The sequence below is a fragment of the Gopherus evgoodei genome, chromosome 5, assembly GCF_007399415.2.
Source record: "Gopherus evgoodei ecotype Sinaloan lineage chromosome 5, rGopEvg1_v1.p, whole genome shotgun sequence".
Classification (NCBI taxonomy): domain Eukaryota; kingdom Metazoa; phylum Chordata; order Testudines; family Testudinidae; genus Gopherus; species Gopherus evgoodei.
In genome coordinates this window covers 131,728,497-131,747,516 of record NC_044326.1, presented here as the reverse complement: position 1 = coordinate 131,747,516, position 19,020 = coordinate 131,728,497, and the positions used below count along the sequence as shown (strand labels likewise).

Sequence of the window (19,020 nt, the reverse complement as noted above, 5' to 3'; positions counted from 1 at the left end):
TGCCACCCATTTTTATTAGTGATGGAAACGGGCTCCAGAGGCAATCCCAGCAATTACAGGCCAGTAAGCCTAATTTTAGTACCCGGCAAATTGGTTGAAACTAGAGTAAACAACAGAATTATCAGATATATAGATGAACACAATTTGTTGGGGAAGAGTCAACATGATTTTTGTAAAGGTAAATGCCTCACCAGTCTATTACAATTCTTTGAGAGAGTCAACAAGCATGTGGACAAGGGTGATCCAGTGGATATAGCATACTTAGATTTTCAGAAAGTCTTTGACAAGGTTCCTCACCAAAGGCCCTTAAGCAAAGTAAGCTGCCATGGGATAAGAGGGAAGATCCTCTCCTGGATTAGTATCTGGTTGAAAGATAGAAAACAAGGGGTAGGAATAAATGGTCAGTTTTCAGAATGGAGAGAGCTAAATAGTGGTGCTCCTAGGGATCTGTACTGAAACCTGTGCTGTTCAACATATTTATAAATGATCTGGGAAAAGGGGTAAACAGTGAGGTGGCAAAGGGTGCAGGTGATACAAAACTACTCAAAATAGTTAAATCCAAAGCAGATTGTTAAGATTTACAAAGGTATCTACAAAACTTAGGTGACTGGGCAACAAAATGGTAGATGAAATTAAATGTTGATAAATGCAAAGTAATGCACATTGGAAAACATAGAACATATGCAAAATAATGGAGTCTAAATTAGCTGTCACCACTCAAGAAAGATCTTAGGAGTCATTCTGGACAGTTCTCTGAAACCATGAGCTCAGTATATAGAGGCAGTCAAAAAGCTAACAGACTGTTGGGAAACATTAGGAAATGGACAGCTAATAAGACAGTAAATATCATAATGCCACTATATAAATCCATGGTTCACCTGTACCTTGAATACTACATACAGTTCTGGTTGCCTCATCTCAAAAAAGATAACAGAAATGGAAAAGGTGCAGAGAAAGACAACAAAAATGATCTAGGGTATGGAACAACTTTCATATGAGGAGCAATTAAAAAGGCTGGAATTGTTCAGCTTCAAAAAAAGCCAACTAAGTTGTGTGGAGAAAGTGAATAAGGAAGTGTTTTTTACTCCTTTACATACCACAAGAACAGAGGTCACCCAATGAAATTAATAGGCAGCAGGTGTAAAACAAACAAAAGGAGACAACGCACAGTCAACCCTGTAGAACTGATTGCCAGTGGATGTTGGAGGGTAGGTCCATCAATAGCTATTAGACAAGGTGGTCAAGGATACAACCTCATGCTCTGGGTATTCTTAAGCCTCTGATTGCCAGATGCTGGAACTGAACAACACAGAGGATGGATCACTCGATGACTGGCTTGTTCTGTTCACTCCCTTTGAAACATCTGGCATTAGACACTGTCGCAAGACAGGATACTGGGCTTGATGGACCATTGGTCTAACCCAGCATGGCCATTCCTATGTTCTTCAACCTTAATACATTTCTCTATTTTTTGCTATGACAAAGTTCCTCCTCTACCTTGGTGGGTCCTGTGCTGATTGGCAGATTTGCTCACCTCAGTGATCTTCCCCACAGCCAGGGTCAAGTTCTCCTGTGTCTGATCAGGAGTTGGGATGTTTGGGGGAAACCTGGGCCCACCCTCTACTCCAGGTTCCAGACCAGGGCCCTATGGATTGCAGCTATCTATAGTGCCTCCTGTAATAGCTGAATGACAGCTACAACTCCCTGGGCTACTTCCCCATGGCCTCCTCCAAACACCTTCTTTATCCTCACCATAGGACCTTCCTCCTGGTGTCCAATAACGCTTGTACTCCTCAGTCCTTCAGCAGCAGCACCCTCTCACTCTCAGCTCCTTGTGCCTCTTGCTCCCAGCTCCTCACACACACTTCCTCTCCTCTGGCTTCCCCTCGGCCTGACTGGAGTGAGCTCCTTTTTAAACCCAGGTGCCCTGATTAGCCTGCCTTGATTGGCTCCAGGTGTTCTAATCAGCCTGTCTGCCTTAATTGGTTCTAGCAGGTTCCTGATTACTGCAGTGCAGCCCCTGCTCTGGTCACTCAGGGAACAGAAAACTACTCATCCAGTGACCAGTATATTTGCCCTCTGCCAGACTCCTGTACACCACTGGCCTGGGTCTGTCACATTATACTTTACATTTATTTTGAGCCAGACTTGCATACTTCAGTCCTTTGTTTAAGTTATGTATTTACTAAGTGAAATATTTCACAGTCTACTTAAGGTCAGGAGACTGTTTACAAAAAGCAAGGCTGAACAAAAGGAACCAAAAATGAGATGTCCAACAGAAACTAAACTATAAAGTGAACAGACTCATGCTGGAACCTTTGCTGGGAGTCTCAGAAATAAAGATGCAAGTTAGCTTAAGCCTCGACTCAAAGCACTAAAGTACGTGCTTAACTTTAAATACGAGCTTAAGATTCTTAGACTTCAGTGGGACTTAAGCATATGCTGGAGCGCTTTGCAGAATCAGGGTCACAAAGACTAAACCAGTATTTCAGGTGAGCTCCAGATCAGGGGGCAAAGTACATTGACAAAAGAGTATGAGTGCAACGGAGTATACAGAGGTACATACATATGTACAAATGTTAATGCATAATCTAGGGCTGTCAATCTAGTAAGATTTTTAAATAATACCTGTTACACAAATTAAAATAAATTCCCCCCAACTTTCAAATGATTTAGGTATCTAGAGAGCACCAGTCTCCACATTTCCAGAGGACTTGGAAAAGGTAAATATAGTACCTATCTGAACAGGGGAATAAGGATAACCCAGGGAATTATAAACTAGTCAAGCTTAATTGCGGTACCCAGAAAGATAATTGAGCAAACAATTTGTTAGTAAAAAAGAAAAATACTAAGTAACAATCAACATGGATTGCCAAGAACAAAACATGTGAAAAAACCTAATAGCCTTCTTTGACAGAGTAACAAGCCTTGCAGATGTGGGGGGAAGCAGTAGGTGTGAAATACCTCAACTTTAGTAAGGCTTTTGATACAGTCTCTCACGATCTTCTCATAAACTAGAAAAGCATAGGCTAGATGAACCTACTATAAGGTGGGTGGCTCAACTGGTTGTAAAGCGGTTGGATTCAGAAAGTTGTCACCAATGCTTCACAATCAAGCTGGAAGGGCATATCAAGCATATCAAGCGGGGTCCCACAGGGATCTGCCCTGGTTCCAGTTCTAGTCTATTTCTTCATAAATGATTTTCATAAATGTCAGAGAAAACATTTATAAAGAGTTTCCAGATGATACCACACTTGGAGGGGTTACAAGCACTTTGGAGGGCAGATTCACAATGATCTTGACAAGCTGGAGAAATGGTCTGAAATAGATGGGATGAAATTCAAAAAAAGGGCATATGCAAAATACTACACTTAGGAAGGAATAATCAGCTGCACAAATACGAAATGGGGAATGACTGGGGGTTATCACGGATCACAAACTAAATATAAGTCAACAATGTAATACTGTTGCAAAAAAAAGTGAACTTCATTCTGGGATGTATTAGCAGGAGTATTGTAAGCAATTGTTCCACTCTACTCAGCACTGATAAGGCCTCACCTGGAGTATTGCGCCTAGTGTGGGGCACCACACTGTGGGACAAACTGGAGGAAGTCCAGAGGAGAGCAACACAAATGATTAAAGGTCTAGAAAACATGATCTCTTAGGAAAGATTGAAAATACTGGGTTTGGTTAGTCTGGAGAAGAGAAGACCGTAATGGGAAATATAAAAACAAGTGTGTATAAGGTTGTTTTAAAGGAGAGTGTGATAAATTGGTTTCCTTAACCACCAAGGACAGGACAAGTAGTAATGGGCTTAAATTACAGCAAGGAAGTTTAAGCTTAGACATTATGACAAACTTCCTAACTGTAAAGGTAATTAAGCACTGGATCAGATTTCTTAGGGAGGTTGTGGAATCTCAAACACTGGAGATTTTTAAGGACAGGTTAAACAAACACTTGTCAGGGATGGTCCAGATAATACTTAGCCAGCCAGAAGTACAGGGGACTGGACTAGCTGACCTCCTGAGATCCCTTCCAGTCCTACATTTCTTTGGTGTCTATAATTATTTAGAGACAGACATAAGGTGGAAAACGTGTCTTTTAAAACCTTGAAAGTATCAAACAATTTCTTTGTTAAACAAAAGCAAAGCACATGGTCAAGACGACCAAGGATAATAATGATACTTTCTCACAGCATAACCACCAGTTCCAGAAGCAGGAACCAGAGCTCCCATGTCAAAGCAGCAAGCAATGAGAGTTAAATACCAAAGGATCACATTAGCCAGGATCAAAGAGCAAACTATTTTATTTGGATTAAAGAGGACAACAGCCCTTCACTTTAACAAATCAGCATGGTGGAGTCATGCTATAAGATTACTTACCACAAAAATCTTTTTGCTCTCCAGAGTTATTGATAAACCAAGTGCAGATTAACCAGCTTTCAAAAGTGGTGCTGAGAGATGTTCCAGGATCACTATTCCATGTATTTATCACTCTCTCTCTCCCCATGTGAAATGTTTATGTTTTACTGAGCATCATCTAGAGGCAGGTGTAACTGGCTAGCATCAACATCCACACCAAAACTTATAGCAAGGTTCATGAAAGCAAGATTCTCTGGAGTTCTAGTTTACTACCATAATCAGATTATATAGAATTTATTTTAGAGGGAAAGCTGCATTTTGAATCAGAAATGTTAAAAGCTGCACATTAACCCAGCCCTTGAATGACTCTTTGCTATCATTACCGAAGGTAACAATGACTACACAGACAGAATGCTGATCCAAATATTACCAGAAGCTGAATTGGGTTCATGTAAAAAGAGGTACCTTTTTCCAAAATTGGAAACAACCCATATGTACAGTGTTCAGATTTAAGCCACTTATCTGTCCATCCAGACCTAAACAACAACTTCATTTTGAAAGCTGCACTCTATCTAAACACACCACAAACTTCACAGCACAAACCTCATATGGCACTTTTCTGAAATGGCATGTTTATTTTACGTTTGCTCTCGCCACAGAATGCTCCATCTAATCCACATCAGAAGGGTCTAGAGTTTTGTTTTTCTTTTAATAAAACAAGAAAGAGGAGCATGCCAATAAGGTAATGTATCTCATTTCATATGCTCCTTTATCTGTCACTAGGTCTTCTGGAACCCCTTCCCATTGTCAGAGCCATATCTGTACCCCCTTTGATTCAGTCAATAGCTGAGGCTAGATTTACAAGTAAATTGGGATCAGAGTACCTTCCATCAATTGGTAAAGAACATTTTCACTTCTAAGGTTAGCTCTCATGTAACTGTACACAGAATATCATCTTGAGTGGGACTAACGTTTTCCAAAGCATGTTTATATCTGTGCTGGAAGATGACCATCATAACTGCTAAACGGAATGATGAATTTGATCACAATTAGTTATCGCTCGACATAGATGATTTTCCAAAAATGAGATCTTGTAATTGCTGGCCAAAATTGCGCTCTATATTTTTGGACATGTCGTCAAATCAGATCTATCGGCTTTGAGAATGAAAGTTTCAAGAGAAAGCTGTAAGGGAGCATTGTTTGGCCTGTTGCATGCAAATGAGGATGGGGGAGAGGGTGGGAAAAATGCAACAAAGGATGAGTGCGCTACAGACTAAGGTGCCACAAGTTAACCACTACGTTTCATGTGATAGTCACAAACTAGGTGTGTCATTGTCCTCACTTCACTGATAGGCATGCAGTAATGTTAAGCACATTTGTAACAGGAATTTCAGGTAATGAAAAAGTTGGAGCACTGTGGTGTCCTTTTACATATTCAGCAATTGTTAAACCTATCTCCTTTTGGTTCTTTGGTGAGACCTCCTTTTGTATGGAATTCTGGCAAGCCACTGAGTGCGTGTTTGTTTCTCTTCATACTGTAAAGAGAGTTCTTGGACATTTCCAAGGGTTAACAAGAGAAGCCCAAGTGCTACTGTCTATGGGATGTCATGAGAAAAACGGGGGCAAGATTCTTATATTTTTCATAAACTGTCAATCTTATTTGGCAGGGTTAAAAAAAAACTTGATTCCCAGGGAGCATTCATAACCAAACTGAAAGTCAAGTTTATTCATGTTTGCTTGGTGACCACACATCTACATTTAGAGATGTGCTCATATAGAGATGTGAGTGCCCAATTTCACCACCTCTGAAAAGTCTACTGCTAAGATTTCATTACCTCATTTAATAGAGGCGTAATATCAGAACAAGTGCTAACAGGAGTAGGATGATAGGTGTGCAATCACACAGATTTGTAAGTGGCTTCCAATAAAATATAATGCTTCATACTGGATATTTATAGTGGAGCAAGATTCACCCCAACTCTTGACTATAGCTCACTGTTCTATTTAAAAGTTCACGGTGTGGCATAAATGCTGGGGGTGAACCTATTTACATATCACAAAAACTTCTTCTAAATTGATCTGACAGAAGCAGAGGCTGCAGCTTAACAAGGGACTTAGTCACATTCCATGAGTAGCCCCAATGACTTTAGGGGGACGAGTCAAACAGTTGAAGTCAGGCACCAAGTACGGTGCTGAGTCAGGGCCAGTTCTTGCACTTCATTATCTTATGCAATGGGAGTGATAGGGCACCAGCAAATGATCAGCATTAACCATTAGCAAAGCATGGGGCAGAAGGCATCACACTACAGTTTTAGAAAAATTGGCTGATTTGCAGTCAAAATTAAACCGTGTTAAAATTTCATGAACCCTCTCTTGCCTCTCTCAATTTAAAAACACAAACTTGGGGTCAAAAAGAGCTTTGAAGCCTTACAGGCCAGAACCTGAGTGCCCTGCACAAGTGCCAACATTTTCATGCTGCCTTTGGTTTTAACACAAAGGCAGTGGGAAAAGCATACAACGTGACAACAAGACTTCAGGTTCAGTGACCTTGGGGTTGAAACCAATATATCCAGCTCATGCCCACACAAGAAACAAAGAGATCCCTGAAAATCCCTTCTTGGTCCCTAAGCAGGAAATGCATAAAAAAAAATTATATATAAAGTCCTATATCCGGAAAGGGGAAAAAAAACAAACAAAAAAATGCATGTGTACATAATGGGAGGAGGACATGTAACCAGCCAGCTGAATCATATCATTAAAAGCAAATTTATTTACATCTTGTTTCATGAACACTGTTCCAAAATTACATTTTCATGTAACCATGCTGTGGTTTTCATAAGCAAGGTGTAAAATTGCCACGTGGAGGCATTAAATGAGAGATGGTCCATGAAAATCTGTTTCAGGGAGGAAAAAAGTTTGAGAACATTGTTGCAACAATGCATTTGCCTGTCACTTTCCCTGTGCATACAATGAACTCGGGCTCTGATTCCCGTGTATCTTGTGCTTTGTATAGCCATTTGTAACAGCATGAAGTGGCTATAAAATCTTACCAGATCAAAACAGTAGGGAGTCAATGTACAACCACACAAAGTGCAGAGCAATGCAGAATCAGGCTCAAACTGTTTATACAAAAAAAACAGGCATGCTCCCTTCATTACCTTCTTGGTAATGGGGGATATAAGACATTTACAGCCAGCAATATGCATCAAAATGGGAGAATTTCTATAAGGGTTTTTTATCTTGATTTCTCATTCTTTAGGCATGGTAAGACCACAGAAATAAACATCTTGGTTTAAAATCATCCTGAAGAACACAGAGGTTCCAGTTTTACTCTACATATTTATCTGCATAACATTCTACACTTATTCTGTATTGCAGTAATGCTCTTCTGAGATCAGAGTTTCATTATCCCATGCGCTATCTTGAATAGCTTGCAATAATACTAACCTCCATCCTTCTATACTTTGAGATATCAAAACTTTCTACCATGTTTCGCAAAGTGCTGAATATTTCAGGATTTCTCTCCCCTCTGCATATGGTAGTCCCAAGTGACCTTTGCGTAAGAAAATGTCTTTAAACTGTGTCTATGAAATTCACATCCATCAGTCCAGACAGATAGTTTTACTATTTTCAAATAATGTCAACCAGAGGGACAAACCAACCAGAGATAAGAATTTTCATCACTGAGAAAATCTTTTAAACTTTCTACTCTACTTTTTGCCAAAGCTGTCAGTCGCTAAAGTCAATCTCTTCATCTATAGTTTACATATCGCATTCAGAAAATTTCTATTCAGAAAGCCTATGATGTCAGAGCCTCAAAATAAAGACACACATATGGTCATCACAATTTGGCTTGTGACTTTTACATGTAGCTCATTCATACTCCCTACTCCCAGGGCACTCAGCCAGGGAAAGAATTTCAGTGGCCTTTTCCATCTCAAACAAATATCAAGGTGACCCAACTGAAAACACAAAACAATCAGATTGTGGCTCCACTAAGAAGAAAGGAGGAAAGCATAAGCAGAGATGCACCTCCTCCCAGGAAATTCTTCAAACACTTTGAGTGGAGAAGTGAGAGGTGCTCTGGATCAGTACTCCACCCAAGCAATTCCTCCCTTATCTTGTTCTTTGCAACATTCTACCCTCAGCTGCATGCAGAGACAATCAGCCTTAATTACTTCAGAGGGCAGAATTTGGCTGGAGATTTCTATGCAACCAGAAAGATGATTGTCAAGCTTGCTCCAGGCAACAAAGCCATCAGCTTCTCTACCACCACCCATTCAGGATTCCTTCCTTCTCTCCATTAAATGGGTCAGCCTGGATTGATGGATCTGAAGAGCCTAAAATTTCTGCCCAACATTACTTCTGCTCTTATCATCAGGGGGTAGCCATGTTGTCTGTTTCCACAAAAACAACAAAGGAGTCTGGTGGCAACTTGAAGACTAACAGATTTACTTGGGCACAAGCTTTCGCGGGTGAAAGGTGAGGTTTTTTTTAACCACAAAAGCTTATGCCCAAATAAATCTGTTAGTCTTTAAGGTGCCACCGGACTCCTTGTTTTTTCAGCTCTTAGTGTTACAACATTACTTACCTTCCCACCCTGCAGTTTTGCATTTCCCAATTGTGGTCTCAGTGTTCTACCCTTTTCCCTTTGATGGCTATGTGCTTCAGTAGCACTTCAATTTAGAAATCTAAATTCAGAGTTTCTCAGTTGTCATAGCGTAAAGCTGTTTCTTCATTCTAATTATCACATGCGTGTTTGAGGGAAGACGGAAGAGGAAGTTGAAAGCTGGTTTAACACAACTGTTACATTTTCCCCAAAATATGTTAAAAAGTGTACGTCAGGGACTGGATGGCTCAGAAAGACTTAACTTATGTTCTTACGTTAATATGTAGCATCTCTTGCTTTGAGGTCATACATATCAACGAGGTTCAGGCCAACAGGTTGCGAAAGTCATTTTTGGAAATTAGGTGTTCTTGGGCTAGTTTTGGGCAGCTAGGAAACCACACCACAATTAGTACCCTCACCAACATTCTGCACAGACAAGCTAAGGATGCAATCATCAGCATGGAGACTGATTTGCCTTCGCATCTCTAAAAGTAGTCTCGGCAGAGCTGGGGCACATTGATGAGATTGTGTTGGGGAAAATTTACCCTAGTCAGGCCCATTCTGTACCAGTTCTGTGGAAAGAGGGCCTCTTTTTCCAGAGATATCAGGTTGGCTCCTTTCATGAGCACTAAATCACTTAGAATATAAACAAAAATCCTTTCTAAGCAATCCTCCTTTGGCTGGAAGAACTGAAGACTGTACATTTCTGTCGCACACAAATTTTGAGTTGTTCGCAGAAACTGGACACAGATAAAAAGATTACTAGATACAGTTCCCAAATCCAGCTGTGCCATGCTACCAGTTCTAAATTAACAAGGTGCCCTTACAAGAAGAGGTCTACATTTATAGACCTGTTCAATCTCTTCCCTGTCTCCACTGACATATTTTGTCTGGGCTCATCAGCATGGTACAGCAACCCGACCTGGTGATTCAATGCAGATTTGCACACACACTCCAACTGACAAGATTTCAGATTTGCCAACGGAGGTTATGGAATCACCTTTACTGGGGATATTTAAAGTTGAATTTGAGACCTGCCCATCAGGGACAGGAAATTATAGACTCATAGACTCCTAGGACTGGAAGGGACTTTGAGAGGTCATCGAGTCCAGTCCCCTGCCCTCATGGCAGGACCAAATACTGTCTAGACCATCCCTAATAGACATTTATCTAACCTACTCTTAAATATCTCCAGAGATGGAGATTCCACAACTTCCCTAGGCAATCTATTCCAGTGTTTAACTACCCTGATAGTTAGGAACTTTTTCCTAATGTCCAACCTAAATCTCCCTTGCTGCAGTTTAAGCCCATTGCTTCTTGTTCTATCATTGGAGGCTAAGGTGAACAAGTTTCCTCCCTCCTCCTGATGACACCCTTTTAGATACCTGAAAACTGCTATCATGTCCCCTCTCAGTCTTCTCTTTTCCAAACTAAACAAACCCAATTCCTTCAGCCTTCCTTCATAGGTCATGTTCTCAAGACCTTTAATCATTCTTGTTGCTCTTCTCTGGACCCTCTCCAGTTTCTCCACATCTTTCTTGAAATGCGGTGCCCAGAACTGGACACAATACTCCAGGTGAGGCCTAACCAGTGCAGAGTAAAGCGGAAGAATGACTTCTCGTGTCATGTTTACAACACACCTGTTAATGCATCCCAGAATCCCGTTTGCTTTTTTTGCAACAGTATCACACTGTTGACTCATATTAAGCTTGTGGTCTACTATGACCCCTAGATCTCTTTCTGCCATACTCCTTCCTAGACAGTCTCTTCCCATTCTGTATGTGTGAAACTGATTGTTCCTTCCCAGGTGGAGCACTTTGCATTTATCTTTATTGAACTTCATCCTGTTTACCTCAGACCATTTCTCCAATTTGTCCAGATCATTTTGAATTTTGACCCTGTCCTCCAAAGCAGTTGCAATCCCTCCCAGTTTGATATCATCCGCAAACTTAATAAGTGTACTTTCTATGCCAACATCTAAATCATTGATGAAGATATTGAACAGAACCGGTCCCAAAACAGACCCCTGCGGAACCCCACTTGTTATACCTTTCCAGCAGGATTGGGAGCCATTAACAACAACTCTCTGGGTATGGTTATCCAGCCAGTTATGCACCCACCTTATAGTAGCCCCATCTAAATTGTACTTTCCTAGTTTATCTATAAGAATATCATGCGAGACCGTATCAATTGCCTTACTAAAGTCTAGGTATATCACATCCACCGCTTCTCCCTTATCCACAAGGCTCGTTATCCTATCAAAGAACGCTATCAGATTAGTTTGACACGATTTGTTCTTTACAAATCCATGCTGGCTATTCCCTATCACCTTACCACCTTCCAAGTGTTTGCAGATGATTTCTTTAATTACCTGCTCCATTATCTTCCCTGGCACAGAAGTTAAACTAACTGGTCTGTAGTTTCCTGGGTTGTTTTTATTTCCCTTTTTATAGATGGGCACTATATTTGCCCCCTTCCAGTCTTCTGGAATCTCCCCCGTCTCCCATGATTTCCCAAAGATAATAGCTAGAGGCTCAGATACCTCTTCTATTAACTCCTTGAGTATTCTAGGATGCATTTCATCAGGCCCTGGTGACTTGCAGGCATCTAACTTTTCTAAGTGATTTTTTACTTGCTCTTTTTTTATTTTCTCTTCTAAACCTACCCTCTTCCCGTAAGCATTCACTATACTAGACATTCCTTCAGACTTCTCAGTGAAGACTGAAACAAAGAAGTCATTAAGCATCTCTGCCGTTTCCAAGTCTCCCGTTACTGTTTTATTTAAAAAGAGACACTATTAGGTCTGCGGGAGATTGGACTAGATGACCTCTCAAGGTTGCTTCCGGACATGATTCTATGAAATATTTCCATTAATTCTTGGAAATGATTTTAACAAATAGTGACTAAAACTCAAGCAGTACTGTGCTTGTGCCTGGAAACCTGAACATGAAACTGACTACACACAAATTACCTATGTAAATTGCACTGACAATTCCATTTTATTGGCTAAACTAGAGAAATGCAAGCAGTAAAAACAGATTAAAAGAAACAACTTCTATTACAAGTAGATGAGGTTAAGAATTTTTTGGAATTTCTTTAATTTTAAAATGTGATTTTACATGTTTCCACTGAAAATCTTCTTACAACAAGATTCACTTATCCTTCAGTTCACTCTCCAATGCACCACATCTCAAACATTACCCAATCAAATTATACATAAGCATTGACCACAGTGCTTCTGAAAAACGTTTTTCTTTTATTCTCTCATTACATGTACACCCAGACCATCATCTTCTCTATGAATCCAGTATTTGCTACACTACATTCACCAGGTCTGAGTCACTCAACCTCTTCCAAATTGCGTGAATACAATACATTTTTAGTATTATTACAGTGAAGGATAACAGTTGGTTAGAGTCAGCCTCAATCCAAATCAGTGTTATGCAAGTGCCTTAATTGCTGTCCCAATGCCCCTTAATCCCGTGAACTGCATCACCCCCTACTATTCTATTCTTGGGCCTCTTTAAGAGAGAGAGACTATTATGCTCAACTGTGTCAAATTGCATGGTGGATTTATAATTTCATTTTCACCTTGGTGCAAAAGGCATTTCTTTCCTCTTCTGATGATATTTTGCTTCATACAAGCGTCAAGCAAGCCAGTCCACAGCCTGATTCTCTTCTATACTACGGCACCCCTTTGTATATATCTGGCAGTGTAAAGGTGGGTTACTGTAAATGAAAATCAGACCTGGTATATTAATTCCCACTCTCTGCACTCTAGCAATTTTTAGAGATAAATTCCTGTTCCACTGTCTTATTTCCAACACTCCTCTCAGAGGAAACGTTGATGCTCTATATTTCCCAGTTTCTTTCTTCTCAGACTCCAACCTACCCCACCTGTAGTGCCCCTTTGTTCCAGTGATCCATATCAAAACTCTCCACTCTGTCCTACTCTTACTGTGTGATTGAGATCCAATATCTACTTCAGCCTCTTATGACACCTGCTCTCTGACAAGTGTCTTTTTTTAAAAAAATGAAAGACTTCATATCAGCTTTATCTTAACTTACCTCCATAAAAATACTATTCAAAATCCCTAAGCTCTTTAATTCTAATATTCTCAGTCATCTACTGCAACTGATCCTTACCTAAAGGCCAGAACTTAAGTTGAATGCTTCTTAACATGAAGTGTGTTGGGGTGGGGGGAGAGATATTACCTTGCGAACCTTTAACAGAAAGGAATACCGTGGGCATGAGAATCTGTTTGTGGGGGATTTCTATCGCTAGGGTTCATTTCAGTTGCCTCTTCCCGCTACTGCGGAGAGCAACTGGTCTGCTCCGAAAATTGGTGCCATAGTCGAATGTGTTAACGAAATAGCAAAAGGAGAACCAGATACTTAGATGGTCAAAAGGCCTCTGACAAAGTCTTGCACAAGAGACTACTGAAGTAGTCATAGTCTGAGAGTCAAAGTAATCATGGCTCAGGAATAGTCAGAGACAGAAAACAAAGTAGAAATAAATGGCCAGTTTTTAAAATGGTAGAAGGTGTCAATGGCAGAATAGTAGCCACAAGGTTTTTGTGCTAGGACTGGTGAGGTTCAATCTATTTAGGAATGCTCCGGAGACTGGAGAGGTTGGGAAGGCAGGGTGAAGAAAGCAGGCAGACATAGTGCAGACTATCACTTTATATTCTTCCCATATCATCAAACTTCTACAGCGTGACACCATTTTCAATAGTTTATCACAGTCTCTCTCTTCCTGTTCTCTAATACCCCAGCCTCTTATTTAAGCAACCACTTTACAGAAAAATGAACCTACAGCCAGTTGGGCAGACGGGTACAGGGCCTGGGAATCAGGCTTCACAGACTATCCCCTAGAAAGGCACTCAAGAGAAGGTACTCCACTAGACAATTCAGGTGTCTCATCTCTAACACTCCCAGCCCCAGCTGAATATCCCAAATCAGATGCCCAATCTATCAGTATACAACTGAGTCATACAACTAAGGTTACATTTTCATTCCAACTTTTGTTTATTAAAAAACCTCTTATTCTTAAGACAATTCAATAAATAGTTGGAGGGAAGCAGCTGATAAACAGCAGCTAATTACTAAAGCAGGCAGGCAGGCACGCACCATGGTATAAAATTCTGCAATTCCGAGTCAAACATTTCTTACGGCCTCTGACAGGGGACTTGGTTCTTCTGTTATCCCACTGCTAGCTCTGTTTCTAGCTGACCCACCTGGGCATGTGACTATCCTTGTACCCTGGGAGGCTGTGGATATGCTGCGTGCAGGAGGAGGGCGGCAATGGATCAGTTAGAACAGGTAATTTAGATTTCAGATTGCTTGCTGTCTCCTCACATACCACATCAATTTGGTTTTGACAATTTGCACTGACAATGTCTAACCCAAAAATGACACCTGACGATGAACAAAGATGAAGCGCTCACGTGGGGTGCCTGGGTGGTGTCTCTTCCAAACAACAATTCCCTGTCAACTGATAAAATACATGCTGACCCCGCAACACATGCTGGTGATGTTGTTTCAGGGATTCAGTTTCCTTCTAAATGCTCAGGACAAGAGCACTGCACATTAATAGAGTATCACAAGGAATGCCAGAAAGTGATGGTACTCACTGAGTGGTTTAAGGATGCCGCTGCTCGTCTCATCTGCATTTTCTACATCTGATTTGTCGGAGTAGTACTCAGAGATTTTTTCTCTTTCCTTCTTCTCCTTTAGCCCAGGTCTTCTTCTATGGCGTCTCCTTCTCCTATAGCTCTTAGGCACATGAACCCCGATGTAGACAGTGTGATGGCCTATGGAACAACAGGAGCATTAATTTTCATCACATGCAATTTGCAGAAATACCAAAAAGTCTAGTTTATATTACATTTCATTGTATGAGTATCCCTAAAACAAGGGCACAACTTGCTGCTTTACTCAAACATTAATTAGCAGCTTTTGAATCCCCTTTTGGTTTGTTTGTTATTTCTTTTATGGTCAAGTAGTTTAAAAAAAAATCACAACTGACACTACATGCAAGTGTAGACCCGTTGCTGGCTATTCAATATTTGTGGCTATTTTTCTTTTTTAAAAAAATCACAATATTTCTGCAGTTTCACTCTTCAAGAACTCTCCCCATGAACCTACTTGTTCTGTTTTTAAACAAACACACTTTTTGGGCCGGACACTCATCTGGTCAATCAACTGAGGATGATTTACACCTGCTGAATATCTGGACCAGTGTCCAATATGCCAAGTAATAGCCCAAATCCGGAGGGGGGAAAAAGCGCTAAGATATATGTGTATTACTGCATCAGAGCAGCAGTGTTATGGTTGAGGAAGAGGCTCCTCTTTTAAGCTCCTGCCTGTTAAGTATCCGATACTTCCCAAAACTTAAAAAAACAAATTACAATTTGGCCTCAGATTGCTTATGCTTGTTCTCAAATACAAAGATGTTTACTCTCCAAGCTTTTTTTTTTTTTTTTAAGCAATGCGAAAAAATTCTACTTGTCTATTTTTTGAGTTGGATAAAAAGTTCTTGATTCTTTATTTTCTAAGTCCCTTGCCCCTCCAACACCAGCCTAGAATGAAGAGATTCTTTACACTTTAGGAAATTATTCAGACATTTCTTGTGTACTCTAACTCAACCATCTTATTTTTAAAAACTTCAGACACACCCGCCATGGATTCAGTCCCTGATAAAGACAAGTGCCTTTGATATGTTTGAATAACTTTGGTTTATCCACTCATTTTACAATGTACCATTGCAGAGCTTCAGATAAACACACTTGTTTGACCATTGACTGAAGTATGTTTATCTGAAGAGGTGATCCTATTCACATGTGAGAACAGGCATATTTATCTGAAAGCTTGATCAACTCTTTTTCCTTAAGCTCAGAAATTTGCAGTTATTGTTCCCCATAGCCATCATCTATCTCAGTTGCCTTGCATATATTTATTCATTTAAATCTTGGAAGTTAACCCACATACACAGCAAGAAAAAAAATATTGATTATACAGAAGTGGGAAGAGGTGCAATTGCTGTGGGAACCCAAACTTGGAAAATCCAACTTGTGTGCATTTTGCCCAGAATCCTCACCCCAGCAACATAAGTAATTCAGCTGGGATCTCTGTTGGAGAAAAGAGAAATTCTTCAAGGAAAATTAAACTAAAGCGAACTAAGGCCACTTTACTTCTGAATTGAAAACATCCACACAATGAGTTAATGTACTTTAACTAATGCATGCTAACTTCACACCTCTAGTTAATTTGCCCTTTATTTTCCTGAGTGTCCCTGTGTAGACAGGCCTAACACTGCTTCAGCATTAGTGCAGACAAAGGGCTTGTCTACATCAGAAAGTTGCAGCGCTGGTGAGAGAGTTACAGCGCTGCAACTTAGGAGGTGTACACATCTGCAGGGCACCACCAGCGCTGCAACTCCCTGTTTGCAGCGCTGGCCGTACTCCCGTTTTGTCTCGGGTGTAGAGGATCCAGCGCTGGTAATCAAGTATAGACACTTACCAGCGCTTTTCTTGACCTCCGTGGAATAAGCAGGTATCCCAGCATACCTGAGGAAGCCTCTGGTAATCAAGCTGGTCTCCTTCCCCGGCTTGCTCTCTCGTTCCCCGAACCCCCGAGCAAGCAGGTCTCCTTCCCTGCGGTTTGCAGGGTGGTTCGGGGAACGCGAGAGCAAACCGCGGCGAAGCTGGTCTCCTTTCCCGGTTTGCTCTCGCGTTCCCCGAACCCCCCTTGAAGCCGCCCAACAGCGCTGCAGTGTGGCCACATCTAACACCACTTGCAGCGCTGGTTGCTGTAAGTGTGGCCACTCTGCAGCGCTGGCCCTATACAGCTGTACTAATACAGCTGTAACAACCAGCGCTGCAAAATTTTAGATGTAGACATGGCCAAAGACTCCAAAACTTTAGGCCTCTCAGCACAAGCAGCTTTTACCAAGTTTGCAACCAAGCTGTAACATGAATAAATCCATCTACACTTCACAGACACACACACAATATGGGTCTCAAGCGACTCCTTCTGTTGTGAATGAGGTTTTGATCTCATTCATGAGCAAGACTGACATGACTGTTAAGCTGTGAAAGCATTTTTAAAAATGGTGATTCTGCTATAGAAATGGGAATACCTAGCCCCATCTACATAACTAACTTAAGCTACTTCAGCTGACTCCTGGGCCCGTATGGGCTGGAACATCACAGAGCATGTGGCACCATGTGAAATTCTTGATGACCAACGCCTGGAACTCAGGCAGTGTGGGATAGCTACCCAGATCTTCCTAGATTGCGTAGCTGGGGACAGTCCAGTCGGCAACATCTGTACTGGGGAACCTGCCGACTTTGTGGACATGTTAGTTGTAACAATATCGGATGAACATGTACAGCCTGATTACATGAATAAGATTCTCTGTGTTCTTTACATGGGGCCTTTTGAAACCAAAAATCAAAAACAAAAAGGCCAAATGAAAAGCATTTGTTAATTTGGCCCATTTTTGCTGCTTTATAGAAAACATCTTAAAATACTCAACATTTTTCTTCATAGACACATGCCAGAGTTCCTTTCCTAACTCCTGCTGCTGTAAGTGTTGGTAAACTGGTCAAGCAGAAAAGACTGAACCCCAAAATATTTTACAGCAGGAAGAATTTATCCTTTGATGCTTTAACTTCTAATTCACAACTCTCAAACTGAGCAAAAAGTTATTTCACTGGTAATTTTTTTAAAGAGCTATAGGTTAATAAATGAAAAAGCCAAAGCAAAATGAAAAAAAGTATGAGATTTTTGTTGAATGATTGTAGTTTCTATTGAGGAAAGGGTATTTCGTTCTTGCACAGAAATCAGGGAGGAAGAGTCTATATTCATGAAGTATATTTACATGCCAAAAAACTTCTATCACAGTGTACGCAGAGTACAGTTATATAAACTAGAACATTAGATAACCTAATCTAATTTGCAGATTTTCTCTGATCAAATCTATGGTTTCAATTCACACTTCATGAAATGTAATTCCACAAGAGTACAACACATTCAGATTAGCAGCATAGGAGTCAATTTCATATTAACTTGTGCGTTTAAACAGACATACGCATCCCAAAAAACAATACCTGTTAAAATAATAAGGTTTCAAGATGAAGCTTACAAGTAATGCTAAAGATAAGGTTGTCCATGCCATCTGAACTCTGCTCTTGTGTGCACATACATTACACACATTTCTGTAGGAACCTTGCCTCACTCACTGAGAGAGTCACTCTTGTGCACAGAGACAGCACAAGGCTTGTGCCTTACTTAAGTGGTGCACAGGCCTTGTGCTGGCACACTGCACAGGGCCACATTTCCCCTTGTGTGCACGGGTTGGACAATGCACTGTGAATGGAACAACTGTTTTAATATTTATTTTTATCCTCATTGTTCAGCACATGGACCCCGCCTCATTCACTGCACATCCTCCATCATGTCCACTATGAGCCTACCTGTACTCTCAATTACAGAAATATACATCCAGATCTAGCCTAGGCTTATGCTCTACTAATTTCCAATAAAGCTGGGCAAAAATACAGGGACAGACACACAGGGCGCCCTGTCTCATTCACTGCACCATCCAACCTGCACACTCCAGGTCTGATCAAATAACTCCCATTGACTCCTTCAGTGGGTTTTTCACTGACTTCGAAAGGCATCGGATGAGGACCTGAATGAAACAAAAGTCCTACAAGAAAAGTAGATGGCAACCGTGCCTTTATTTAAAGGCTGTATTGTAATGCATATATGCACAAGAAAAAAAAGTGTTACTGGATTATCTGAACCTTGGCATCCAAGATCTCCACCTCACAGTCTTAATGTTCTTTTCATGTTTTTGGTAAGGTTTTTTCGATTTGTTGTTATTACTAAAGAAAAGAAAAGAAAACAAAACAAAAATCCCATGGTGTGGGACTACTTGGAAGGCAGCAGGAAAATGCTGTGTTGGATCAAAAGAAAAAAGGGGGTAACTCTTGCCTCATTGAAGCATGGATACCTGCAGAGCCTTGACACTTCGCTTACATT

General features: G+C 40.8%; 1 protein-coding gene across 9 annotated transcripts in view; it reads right to left on the bottom strand.

Annotated features, from left to right (window-relative positions):
* Positions 1-19,020, bottom strand: part of SLC4A4 (solute carrier family 4 member 4) — a 266,082-nt gene that overhangs the window by 202,585 nt on the left and 44,477 nt on the right. For all 9 annotated transcript variants that reach the window (XM_030565189.1, XM_030565188.1, XM_030565181.1 and 6 more), the window contains one exon: positions 14,604-14,783. In XM_030565189.1, coding sequence (XP_030421049.1) covers positions 14,604-14,783 — 180 coding nt within the window. The remainder of the gene's footprint in view (positions 1-14,603; positions 14,784-19,020) is intronic.